The 14,249-nt window shown below is 43.7% G+C and overlaps 1 protein-coding gene across 1 annotated transcript in view; it reads left to right on the top strand.

The window, feature by feature from the left end:
* Positions 1-14,249, top strand: part of LOC139412106 (metal transporter CNNM4-like) — a 38,148-nt gene that overhangs the window by 12,890 nt on the left and 11,009 nt on the right. The window contains exons 2-4 of the mRNA XM_071158900.1: positions 1,317-1,460; positions 1,804-1,944; positions 5,381-5,550. Of these exons, the coding sequence (XP_071015001.1) occupies positions 1,317-1,460; positions 1,804-1,944; positions 5,381-5,550 (455 nt within the window). The remainder of the gene's footprint in view (positions 1-1,316; positions 1,461-1,803; positions 1,945-5,380; positions 5,551-14,249) is intronic.

Below are 14,249 nucleotides of genomic sequence, written 5' to 3'. Positions count from 1 at the left end.
ATGGTCTGGGGCTGTTTTTCATGGTTCAGGCCCCTTAGTTCCGGTGAAGGGAAGTCTTAACGCTACAGCATACAATGACATTCTAGATGACTCTGTGCTTCCAACTTTGTGGCAATAGTTTGGGGAAGGTCTTTCCTGTTATAGCATGACAATGTCCCTGTGCGCAAAGCGAGGTCCATACAGAAATTGTTTTTTCGAGATCAGTGTGGAAGAACTTGACTGGCCTGCACAGAGCCTTGACCTCAACCCCATCGAACACCTTTGGGATGAATTGAAACTCTGACTGCGAGCCAGGCCTAATCGCCCAACATCAGTGCCCGACCTCACTAATGCTCTTGTGGCTGAATGGAAGGAAGTCTCCAACATCTCATGGAAAGCCTTCCCAGAAGGCTATTATAGCAACAAAAGGGGGACCAACTCCATATTAATGCCATTGATTTTGCAATGAGATGTTCGACGAGCAAGTGTCCACATACTTTTGGTCATGTAGTGTAGTTGCTGGTTGAAAATACAATCTACACAGGACCTTCTAATTAGTAGGTTTGCATGGGCGGGAGTTTTTCTGTTTTACATGGTGAAATCACCATGTGGTAAATTTGCTAATAGACCAATATCAAAGAGAGTGACAAACCTCTCTGCCAATAACAGCTCAGTTTCAGTTTTCCCCTCCTAACTCAGACCATTCCCGAACAGTCCTAACAAAATTATTGCTTGAGAAGTAGGTTTTTGCTACCAAAGCCATTTTTTCCCATTTTAATGGAAATGTATGTATCAAAATGAAAAGAAACCAATGAATACATTTACTCAATGAAATTGTATCTTTCAAATGATCTTTCTCAAAAACGTCTGTATGTTGACCCATACAATAATCTGTACTGTACATTTTTTTGTTCCTAAAACATTTTGGTGACCCTAGTGCAGTTCCCCTGCGACCCCACTACCTGTCAGGACCCCGACTTTGAATACCACTGTGTTAGGATGTGTTTGCTGTACTGTAACAGTGACCATGGCTACAGACAGTCTTAATGACATACGGATACACATCAACATCTTGTCAGCGATCAAAGCAGGGCAAGCAGAGGAGTGTATGGTAAAATTGGGACTGGGCAGGTAGTTGTTTTAATGCAGTCATACTTGCCCTTTAGCATTAACTTAGTATTAACGTAGGCTAACAATGATATTTTAATAAGGATATTGGTGACTAGAAGTATGTCCTGGAGGCAGTGACAAAGTCATGCATGGCTCTAACATTCCATGGACATTAACTTTGCACTGTAATATATTGATCAACTCCTAACCTCCCCCTCTCTCTCCAGGTAAGTCCCACCTGGCCATTGTTCAGAAGGTGAATGACGCGGGGGAGGGGGATCCATTCTACGAGGTGCTGGGATTGGTCACCCTGGAAGATGTCATCGAGGAGATCATCAAATCAGAGATCTTGGATGAGTCTGACCTCTACAGTGAGTCTATAAAATGTAACACGCTCATAACACATTTATTGCATCTTCTCTTATGTCATATGAGCCTGTAACACATTAATTACTTGCACTGAAATAATAGATACAAGCTATACCCTTTTCACACTACTGAGCCAAACAAAGCTGAGCTGTACTTTGCTCACCTGTTTATGCATCCACCATGCTGGAATGGACAATGTGAATTGTCACCACAGTATGGTTCAGTAAGGTTCAGGATGGATAGTGTGAAAAGGGTATTGGAAAAGGCTGTTATTGGTTTTATATAAGACATAAGGATGTATCTCTGATTCTGACCTGTCCTTTATGTTGTCTCTCTCCCACCCAGCTGACAACAGCAGAAACAGGAAAAAGGTGGCACCCAATAAGAACAAGAGGAACTTCTCTGCCTTCAAACAGAGCGAGAGCGAATCCAAAGTCAAGATCTCCCCTCAACTGCTATTGGCCGCTCACCGCTTCCTGACTACAGGTTAGAACATGTGTCCCTGCCCCCAACCTCCCAACCACACCATACAAAGCAGAACACTCACATGCACTATAGAATCACCATATAGCACAATATGTGATTCTCAATTGGTAAGATATGGTTACAACTCAAGGTCATGGTTTCAATTCCTGCAGGTATTAAACATTCATTGTAAAAATGAAACATTCTCAAACCTGTTTGAATGTAATTACATAAATTATTCACTTGTAGTACTCTATGTAACACAAAGTATTGCTAGCACCACTAGTCATGTGGTCTGTTGTAGCATGCTGTCAGCCAGAGCGAGAATGCCGTTGCAGTTACCTCTTTCTCTAAAATAACAGACAGAGCAGTGTTACAGCATGCCTGTCTGTGTCTGCCTCTACAAGTCTCGTTGTCTTTCCCTTTTGTCACTACTGGGATTGTTTCAGTGTCTATATCAGTCTATCTCACCACTCTCTGATGCTGTCATTCTCCTGTCTCCTCTCTTTCTGTCGCTTCTCTCTCTCTGTCTTTATGTCTCTGTGATGTTGCTGACATCATGCCATCACCACTAAAGACGAGCAGCATATTGTTGGACTACTTTATCATTGGATCATTTCAATTCAATATACAGCTGTGATAAACCACAGCCTCATAAATGTCTGTGTCTATAATATACGTCTAATATACTGTATGTCTCTCTCCCATCCAGAGGTTACAGTTTTTCTCAGTCGCTTTGGTGCATTTTTCACATCATCCCTAACATGTGCAAAATAATAAGTGCATTTCTCAGAACAATTTGTACAAACTGCAATATACAATAGATATGTTTCTAAAGCTAGTCAGTCACTAAAAATCCTTAGTACATCTCTCAAAAGTAAATATTCATGCCAATGATCATGTCAGTGTCATCAGAATGATAAGTCATTGAGTCATTGTTCACGAACAAGGTCGTCAAAATGTTTAGGCATGTTGTCAATGTAACTGTGTACTTTGACAGTATTACCTGATGTAAACTTAGGCTACAGTTTGGATGACAGTTACTGTATTGAAAATGCACAAGGCTGCACTTCTATGGCATATATCAATTTCAACAGTACTATTTACATATTACTGTATGTGGGGTATGGATTGAAAGAGACTGGACAACCCAAGGGGCACAAAGGAAAAAAAACTAAATTAGAAAGAAACACAGGAAACCACCCCTAAGGCACAACTTTGCCCGCAGCACTGTTGTGCTGTCTCTACACATCCAGACGTTCCTGTCTGTCGGCCCACATATTCTCATCCACATCACACCGGATATTTTCCCTTCCAATGCAACGTGGAAAGAATCTTTTGGAATGCCTTATCCATCCTCTGCAGGCGTCTACTGTGATGTCCTCACATGCTGCATCCATTGCAGCCAGCAGGGTCATCTGTGTGTGTGGCTGACGATCGTACACCTTCCACCTCCATGCTGAAAATAACTCCTCAATTGGGTTAAGGAATGGTGAATAAGGTGGGAGGAATTCTATGAGCATCCTCGAGTGTGTCACAAACCATTGCCTTATGATGTTTGATTGTTGGAAACTCACATTATCACAAATGACCACATACTTTGGCAAATCCTCTCTAAACAGACCCCTCTCATCATCAGGGATGAGAGCCCTGTAGAGAGTCTCTAAAAAGTTGAGTAGATGCTGGGTGTTGCATGGCCCTATAAGGGGGATATGGGTTAGGACACCATGCTCCGAAATAGCAGCACACATGGTGATATTTCCTCCCCGTTGGCCTGGCAAATCCACAGTAGCTCTGTGGCCGACCCCGCTTTCTGCATTTGGTCAGGTTGAAGCCAGCCTCATCCACGTATACAAAGTTGTGAGAGGGTTCACTTGATTCCAACTCCATTATACACTATATCCCAGAACACACAGTTGAATTTGTTTTGGTAAGGAAGAGTGACATAAAATATACATATATTGCATGTTCCTTCCACAGAAATGGAAATGTGTGCAGTTTATGCTTATTGTACTATGTATCACTATAAAATGTTGCTGTAAAGTAGTTACATAGATATATGTTTTACCTGTACATACTGGTACCATAGCTCCTTAACTCTGTCCTCATTCCTTTGGAATGGTACACGGTACAGCTGTTTCATACTCATCTGGTTTCTATGCAGCAACCTGTCGATGGTTGAGATGCTAACCGTATGGATGTTTTCAAAGACATCGTTGTCTTCTATAATGGTCCTTTGTATTTCCCTGAGTCTCATGGCATTGTTTGCTAGGACCATGGTGCAAATAGCCTCCTCCTGTTGAGGTGTGAAAAGGTGTCCTCTGCCACCGGTTTGAGGTAATCTTGCAGTCCTATGTGGGGAAAAATGCAGTGATGCATCGCACACTTTCACATAGACAAAAACTATGCGAACACACATTTTACTGTAAAACATATAGGTGGGTGCATGTAAGGTGCAGTATGTATCTGTATAGAGTATATTTCTGTATGTTGTGAAATACAAGTGGACTACTGTAATATGAAGCATTGTAGGAAGTATACAGTATACTCCTTATATACAGTAACAGTGCACTGTACATTGGTGGACATACCTGTTCTCTCTTCGAAACGTTTGAACTATTGAGGACACGGTTGATCTCCCAATATTCGGTTGCACCCTTCGACCCGCCTCAGCCATTGTAAGGCCATGATTGACAACATGGTCTACAATAGTGGCCCCTATGTCATCAGATATGCGGTTATGTCCTCTTCTGCCTCTTCCTCTGTTTTGTTTCACCACGCATCCTTGCTCCTCTTCTTCCTCCTCTTGGCTGTTGACCCTGTTCGTTTCCTGGTCCGTCCATTATTGGAAAATTGCAACTCTGTGTTGTGGTCTGTCTATATATGCTTGCCAATTGATTCTTCATGAGATGCACCTTTGAGCAATTTAGACAACTGGTTGATTGTTGGTTGAACTAACACTTTACATTCCTTCATGAGTGAGGGTCAATTTCACCTGCACGATTCATCAATTCACGTTTTTGTACAAAAAGTCTAAAAGAAATGTGTAAAACTATGCTTGATAGTTTATGACAAATAGTTCAATAATTTTGCATGTAATGGCTTATGCAAGGAACTAATGCCTAGATGTTTTGAGGGGTAAGACTATTCAACAGAGAACCATCTACTATATGTTGATCAACATGACATGAGCAATTGATAATGTGGAAAAAAGCTGACACTTGTACATTATCAATTGCAATTTGTTCAAAGGAATAAGAAATTGCTTTAATTATGTGTACAAGTGACTAGATTATTTGGAATTTGTACAAGTAGTATCAAGAATTGCACTTTTGATCTAAGAAAAGCACCAAAGCGACTGAGAAAAACTGTAATCAGCCCATACCAGATCTCATATATGCATTTACGTACCTTACATATTGTATGTACAATATATTTATCTTCCTGCCTCATCCAGAGGTGACGTTGTTCAGCCCCTCCCAGATCTCAGACAAGGTTCTGTTGAGGATTCTAAGACACCCAGACGTGATCCAGGAGATCAAGTTTAATGACAGTGACAAACGCTGTCTTCAACACTATGTCTACCAGAGAGGGAAGGCAGTTGACTACTTCATACTCATATTGCAGGTAAGGCCTCTCAATTGTCGATTGTTCTTTCTGTCTCTATTTTTCTCCCTCAACTCTTTTATAACCTCTACAAACAAGTATAACAAACAACTAACAGGTTAATTCTGGTCCAAAATTGGTTTCTGTGCACCCACCAAATCACATGCTACATCAAATTCCCACATGAAAGGTTCCTCCTTTGTTAGTTCACTAGTCATTGCTTACTCTATTCATACTGCACTATATAGGCCTGAGCAACACGCTCTAACATCCCTGCTACATGTCACAAATGGCAGCTCCCCGTCCTGTCTTGAGTGGGGTCACAAAAGGGTCCATAAAGCATTTTTAATCCCAACCCTTATTCAACAATGAACTGGGTTGATGGAGGGAAGCTTTTTGTGTAACAACACTAACCCAGAGGGAGCCTATACATTTTGGGGCGGCAGGTAGCCTAGTGGTTAGAGCGTTGGGCCAGTAACCGAACGGTTGCTAGAGCAGATCCCTGAGCTGACAAGGTAAAAATCTGTTGTTCTGCCCCCTGAACATTGCAGTTAACCTATTGTTCCTAGGCCGTCATTGTAAATAAGAATTTGCCTAGTTAAATGAAGGTTGGAGAAAAATAATCAATCAACCACACAGCCAGATTAACCATCCTATTTAAGGACTGTTGAGAATGACGGCTTTGGACTCACACCTACACTCTCTTCGACATATACTGTAGCGCTCCCAAACCTGTGTATTCATATCCGTGCAGATAAAGCAGAGGAGAAGAGACGAGGAGGCCACTAGACTATTGAGATGCTGGGCAGGGCAGGGGGTATAGTCAGGGGGTAGCGTTACTGCAGCTGTTACTGCAGCAGGAGGTTAGAGGCTGCAAGGGATGGAGCGGAAGGTACTGGGGGCTCCTGGAGAGGGCATGGTGTGTGGTGAACAGTGGGTGAGAGAGGGGAGGGTGGAGCGAGAGAGTGTAAGTGCAGAGGAAGGAAGGGATGGGGGGGAGAAAGAGAGAGATATATTTGGGTCCAGAGGGGCCTGGCCTTCAGTAATTGATCCCTCTTAAGTAAGGGGGAAAGAGAGGTGGAAAAGGGAGGGAGGAGAAGACACCATGCGTACCATGCTGTCAGTTATCTGTGTATCAAAACACAAAAAACGTGTTTTATTCATGTTTTAACCTTGATTTAATCAGGGAATCATACTGAGACCAAGGTCTCTTTTACAGATGAGCCCTGAAATACATAAATTACATTTTACAAATTGTAAAATATAAAAACAAAATAAAAACACTAACAGTCAAAAGTTTGGACACACCTACTCATTCAAGGGATTTGATTTATTTAGATTATTTTCTACATTGTAGAATAATAGAGAAGACATCAACACTATGAAATAACAAATATGGAATCATGTAGTAACCAAAAAAGTGTTAAACAATTCAAAACATATTTTAGATTTCAGATTCTTCAAAGTAGACACCCTTTGCTTTGATGACAGCTGTTACACCCGTTGTTGGAATGAGACCAAGGTGCAGCGTGGTAAATGTCCATCTTTCTTTATTTAGATGAACACCAAAAAATAAATACAAATAAACGAACGTAAAGTTCTGCCGGCTATACAGCAACTAACAAAGTCAAGATCCCACAAACTCAGGTGGAAAACAGGCTGCCTAAGTATGATCCCCAATCAGAGACAACGATAGACAGCTGCCTCTGATTGGGAACCATACCGGGCCAAAAAAGAAATAGAACACATAGATTTGCCCACCCAAGTCACAGCCTGACCTAACCAAGTAGAGAATAAATAAGGCTTTCTAAGGTCAGGACGTGACAGGACCCCCCCCCCCCCCCCCAAAGGTGTGGACTCCGGCCGCAAACCTGAACCTATAGGGGAGGGTTCGGGTGGGCATCTCATCTCGGTGGAGGCTCCGGTGTGGGACGCAGAGGCCTCCTCTTGAGGCTCCCCCCACTTCGGTGTCGCCTCTGGTGTGGGGATCGTCGCCGGGGACTACGGACCGTAGATCACTGCTGGAGGAACCGAACCACCGATCGTTGCCGGAGGCTCCGGCCTGGGAACCCTCGCTGTAGGCTCTGGACTGCAGACCATCGCTGGAGACTCTGGACTGCAGACCATCGCTGGAGACTCTGGACTCTGGACTGTGCCATGGATCATCACTGCAGGCTTCATGCTATGGATCATCACTGGAGGCTCCGTGCCATGGATCATCATTGGAGGCTTCGTGCCATGGATCATCACTGGAGGCTTCGGGCCATGGATCACCACTGGAGGCTTCTGGCCATGGATCATCACTGGAGGCTGGGTGCGTAGAGCTGGCACAGGACGCACCGGGCTGGGGAGACGCACTGGAGGCCTGGTGCGTAGAACTGACACAGGATATACTGGGCCGTGGAAACGCACCGGAGGTCTGGAACGCAGAGCTCGCACAACCCGTCCTGGCTGGATGCTCATCCTAGCCCGGCAACTGCGGGGCGCTGGCACCGGACATACTGGGCTGTGAAGGCGCATCGGAGACACAGTGCGCAGAGCCGGCGCAGGATATCCGGGGCCGAAGAGACGCACCGGAGACCAGGAGCTCTGAGCCGGCACAATCCGTCCTGGCTGAATGCCCACTCTAGCACGCAAATGCGGGGAGCTGGCACAGAGCGCACTGGGCTGTGGATCCGTATCGGAGACACAGTACGTGTAACCGCAAAGCATGGCGTCTGAAGGGTCACACGCTCCTCGAAGCGACTGTCTTGCTCCAGACTCCAACCCCTCCAAACTCTTTCGTCCCTCTCCCCTGCCAACCACTCCTCGCTCAAACGGTCCAAGAATTCCTCATCGCCCGCGTCACCTGCCCCCCCCCCCCCCCCCCCCTGACCACGCTGCTTGGTCCGTTTGTGGTGGGATCTTCTGTTACGCCCGTTGTTGGAATGAGACCAAGGTGCAGCGTGGTAAGCGTACATCTTTCTTTATTTAGATAAACACACACAAAAAAAAGATAAACGAACGTAAAGTTCTGCAGGCTATACAGCAACTATCAAAATCAAGATCCCACAAACTCAGATGGAAGACAGGCTGCCTAAGTATGATCCCCAATCAAAGACAACGATAGACAGCTGCCTCTGATTGGGAACCATACCCTGCCAACAAAGAAATATAACACATAGATTTGCCCACCCAAGTCACACCCTGACCTAACCAAATAGAGAATAAATAAGGCTCTCTAAGGTCAGGGCGTGACAACAGCCTTGCACACTCTTGGCATTCTCTCAACCAGCTTCATGAGGTAGTCACCTGGAATGCATTTCAATTAACAGGTGTGTCTTGTTAAAAGTTCATTTATGGAATTTCTTTCCTTCTTAATGCGCTTGAGCCAATCAGTTGTGTTGTAACAAGGTATGTGTCATGGATCCCTCTAGAACATTCCTTGCGCACATTCCTTGTATATATGTGCCCTTTGTTCACCATGGTGCTGTCGATTATTGTTGCAATGTCCGTTGGTGCGTGTGAGTGCCTGTGCTGTGTGTTTTGGCTTTCATGCCATTGTGATTGCGCAGATGATTACGGGTCTCTTCCCGTGTGTTAATCATTGTGCGTGTGTGTTATTTATTCAAGGTACTCCTCACTCTTTTGTTTTGGGTTTCTACCCTGTGTTTTGTTGCGTGCTTGTTTGGTCTTCGTCCCCGTGCCTTCACGCGGCACACTGTAATTTTGGCTTAATAAAAAACCCTATTACGCATTCCTGCGCCTGTCTCCCGAATCTCTTCATACCAACGTCACAGTAGGGGTGGTATACAGAAGATAGCGATTATTTTTAATACATTTACAAAAATTTATAAAAACCTGTTTTCACTTTGTCATTATGGGGGATTGTGTGTAGATTGATGAGGAAAAAAGGTCATTTAATCCATTTTAGAATAAGGTTGTAACGTAACAAAATGTGGAGAAAGTAAGGGGTCTGAATACTTTCCGACTGCACTGTATATAAATACAAAATGGAAGCAAATAGAAAAACACGGTCATCAGTAATAAGGTCCTCAATTAGCTTTCTGAAACATTACATTTAAGAACATTTTCAAGATTGTTCCACAAATAAGGTGCAAGAAAACTTCAATCGAATTCACCTAACTCACTAGAGACCTATGGAATTTCCAGTTAGCCATCCGTGAGACTGAGTGTGTTAACTCGTATGTATAAAGTTTAGTTATGATGTTAGGTACAGTGGGTATTTTTGTAAATAAATGAAAACATAGCAATGTATCAACAGCAAAAATGGATCAAGCATGTCAGCTCCAGTAGATTTTTTAAAACATAAATCTTAAGCAAGGCATCTAGCACATCACAGATAGTAAATTGTTGAAATGAAAACAAAGATTCACTAGAAGTTGACTGGTTAACCATCGAGTCAGCTACAGGCTGGCAGAGGGAAGAGCAGTCGAGTGACTGACTAGGGTCAATGAAACCACTTTCTCTCGAATAAAAAGCCTGCCGAGATAAAATTATGATGAAAAGCATCACTTTTCCCATTCTCCTCACTTATGATGCCAGTGTCAGACAGAACTTGCTTAGGCAGGGAAGAAAAGGAATGTGTATGCTTTCGTGCATTCTCAAATTTAGAAAGGTCACCAGCAGTTAGAGATACAGTTAAGAAAGTCCTGATTTCTCGTCTGAATGAGCTCAGATAGCTCTGATGAAAACCAAGGGTTAGATCTATTTTTAATGGAGGATACATTTTCTAGTGCCAACTCAGGGTCAGGAATACAGGAGACAGTGGATAAATCAGAGTAGAACATGTCATGTAATAACCCTTGAGGAGAAAACTTTAAAAAATGTATCTTCTTAAATAAATGAAGATTGGTATTTTGCTGTTTCGTATCTCTAATACATACTATGGGACAAACATCACTGAGACCATATGCAAATACTTCACTTGGTCACTTAACCATGTTTCCAAGAGAACCAGAATGTCAGGACATGAGTCCTGGACCCAAATGTCAATTGTGTACATGTTTTAAATCATACGTCGCACATTTAGGTGAATTAGTCCAAACCTCCTACGAGATTTAAAGTCAGAGGGGGTATTCAGCTCATTCCCATTAGCGCTAACAGGCATAGGGTCAGCTGCAACTATTTGGTGAGTGAGCTGAGACTTTGCCAACGTCACTGGCCAACCACATGAGAGCAGAGCAGACTGATTATTTGACAGACCTCCCTCAAGTTGCTGGATGCAGGGACTGGGGCGGGAACTGGGAGAGCAGTGTTGGCAGAGCTCAGTCCACCCGGATGAAGCTTCCGCCAAAGGAGTGGAACTGCTGCAGGGGACTGCCAATGCTCCATTCTGGTGTACACAAGAGGCCTTGGTGTGGCTCCCGTTGCAGGGTTGGGACTGCAATTGGGGGCATAAGTGCCAAATCAAATCAAATTGTAGTTGTCACATGCACTGAATACAACAGCTGTAGACCTTATCATGAAATGCTTACTTACGAGCCCTTAGCCAATAATACAGAGTTTTATGAAAGTACAGTGCATTCGGAAAGTATTAGGACCCCCTGACTTTTTCCACATTTGGTTACGTTACAGCCTTATTCTAAAATGGATTAAATCATTTTTTCCCTCATCAATCTACTCAGAACACCCCAAAATGACAAAGCAAATACAGGGTTTAGAATTATTAACTAATGTATAATAAAATAAAACATCTGAAATATCACTTTTACATATTGAAGCACCTTTGGCAGTGATTACAGCCTCAATTCTTCTTGGGTATGACGCTAAAAGCTTTGCGCACCTTTATTTGGGGAATTTCTCCCATTCTTCTCTGCAGATCCTCTCAAACTCTGTCAGGTTGGATGGGGAGCGTCGCTGCACAGCTAATATCAGGTCTCTCCAGAGATGTTCGATTGGGTTAAGGTCCGGCCTCGAGCTAAGCCACTCAAGGACATTCAGAGACTTGTCCCGAAGCCACTCCTGTGTTATATTGGCTATGTGCTTAAGGTCATTGTCCTGTTGGAAGGTGAACCTTCGCCCCAGTCTGAGGACGCGCTCTGGAGCAGGATTTCATCAAGGATCTCTCTGTACTTTGCGCCGTTCATCTTTCCCTCAATCCCGACTAGTCTCCCAGTCCCTGCCACCGAAAACATCCCCACAGCATGATGCTGTCACCACCATGCTTCAACGTAGGGATGGTGCCAGGTTTTCTCCAGAGGTGACGCATTCAGGCCAAAGAGTTCAATCTTGGTTTCATCAGACCAGAGAATCTTGTTTCTCATGGTCTGAGTGTTGCATCTGCTCCTGCCACACCCTCTACTTCTCATCCTGTGTGTGTGTGTGTGTGTGTGTGTGTGTGTGTGTGTGTGTGTATGTGTATGTGTATGTGTGTGTGTGTGTGTGTGTGTGTGGCGTCAATATACAGTTGAAAGTTCAAACCCATGTGTGTGTTGGAATGTCAGTGTAGTATGTGTGGTTTGGTCCAGTGAGTGTACATCGAGCCTGTGCAAGAGAGCCAGTGCAAAAAAAAAAAAAATATATAAGGTGGTCAATGCAAATAGTCCAGGTAGCCATTTGAGTAGGATCCACCCCTTTTTTCAGTTTTCACCTAAAGTGACATTCCCAAATCTAACTTCCTGTAGCTCAGGCCTTGAAGCAAGGATATGCATATTCTTGGTACCATTTAAAGGGAAACAATTTGAAGTTTGTGAAAAAAACAACTGTTCATTTGTATTTTTTTATTTGATATGCAAGAGAAAGGCCATAATGTATTATTCCAGCTCAAGTGCAATTTAGATTTTGCCCACTAGATGACAGCAGTGTATGTGCAAAGTTTTAGACTGATCCAATGAACCATTGGATTTATGTTCAAAAGACTGCCCAAATGTGCCTAATTTGTTTATTAATAGCTTTTCATGTTCATGTCACACCCTGACCATAGTTTACTTTGTATGTTTCTATGTTTTGGTTGGTCAGGGTGTGATCTGAGTGGGCATTCTATGTTACATGTCTAGTTTGTCCAGTTCTATGTTCGGCCTGATATGGTTCTCAATCAGAGGCAGGTGTTCGTCATTGTCTCTGATTGGGAACCATATTTAGGTAGCCTGGGTTTCACTGTGTGTTTGTGGGTGATTGTTCCTGTCTATGTGTTTTCACCAGATAGGGCTGTTTAGGTTTTCGTTACGGTCTTTATTTTGTAGTGTTTGTATTGATTCGTGTTTTACGTTTGGTTATTAAAACATGGATCGCAATCTACACGCTGCATTTTGGTCCGATCCTTGTTCTACCTCGTCATCAGAGGAGGAGATAGAAGAAAACCGTTACAGTTCAAAATTGTGCACTCTCCTCAAACAATAGCATGGTATTATTTCACTGTAATAGCTACTGTAAATTGGACAGTGCAGTTAGATTAACAAGAGTATAAGCTTTCTACCAATATCAGATATGTCTATGTCCTGGGAAATTTTCGTGTTACTTAAAACCTCATGCTAATCACATTAGCCTACATTAGCTCAATTGTCCCGTAGACGGGACACCGATCCTGAAGAAGTTTTAAAAGCACTGTGTGTGTAAACTTTTTTGTAACTTTTTTTTGTTAAGATGCAAACCCATAATTTTATGTTGACTGAGTTATTGCCTGAGTTGACGGACTAAGTTTGGGCCAACCATTTTTTTTAAGTTAAAAAAGGCTGTGGAACCAGTTACTTTATAATAATTCGTTGAAACAATTTTTTTTTTTTACAGTGCTGACATAATGCCATTCTGACTTTAACCCATTTCAAATGTCAACCCTGAGGCTGGTAGTGAGGGACATCGTCAGCTAGCCCCCAACCCCTAGCCATCTTCTCCGGCATGGCAATTTCCCCCCAAAATATGAATATTACTAACAGATTAATCTAATTTTGGCCAAGGGATCCATGGGATAATTTTCGAGTGTGTAATACAATACAATGTAATATTATTAATCTACAATGTATGTTCTTAACCCTGGTCAACATGGTCCTTGGAGCCTCACAAGGATATTGGTATCCAAAGTACTCCTCATGTTAATCGCATAACCTCCATTAGCTCAACCGTCCCTTGGAAGGAAGTTTTAATGGTTCAGCAGTCTTATGGCCCATGCTAGGTCCTTAGTGATGTGGACACCGGAGGGGACTAAGGAGGGGGAGGGGCGGGAGGGGACTAAGCACGCACCCATGAGGGGCCCCTGTGTTGAGGGTCAGCGTGTCGAATGTGTTGTTGCCTATACCCACCAATTGGGCCTGTCCTGGGGATGGGAGTAAGGAAGTTAACCAAAACTAGCCTGGGAGGGCGGTTGTGGGGGAATGAGGAGGAGGGTGGTGTGGAGGGCAGTGTGGCTGCCGACGCTCCAAACTCTCATCATATGAGGGCTGATGATGTGAATGATACATGGTGTGGACTGCATCATGTGGTGCCCTACCCTCGACAGTGTTTTAATAGACCCTAGGATAGTGGTCGGTGCTGTGTAGTGCTGGGCTGAGTTGAGGTGGGCTTGGTCTGGTAGAACTGTGCTGTGATAGGTCGGGTCTGGTTGAGCTGTGCTGTGATGGGCCGTGTCTGGTTGAGCTGTGCTGTAATGGACCGGGGTCTAGTTGAGCTGTGCTGTGATGGGCCGGGTCTGGTAGAGCTGTGCTAAGGCTAAAAATACCAACCCCCCCTCTAACCCCCCAGCCAGCCTCTGCCCCACTTTGTGTACACACACTAGAAACACACAC

This window comes from Oncorhynchus clarkii, chromosome 6 (assembly GCF_045791955.1).
Source record: "Oncorhynchus clarkii lewisi isolate Uvic-CL-2024 chromosome 6, UVic_Ocla_1.0, whole genome shotgun sequence".
Lineage (NCBI taxonomy): Eukaryota > Metazoa > Chordata > Actinopteri > Salmoniformes > Salmonidae > Oncorhynchus > Oncorhynchus clarkii.
This window is presented reverse-complemented; position numbering and strand designations above follow the sequence as displayed.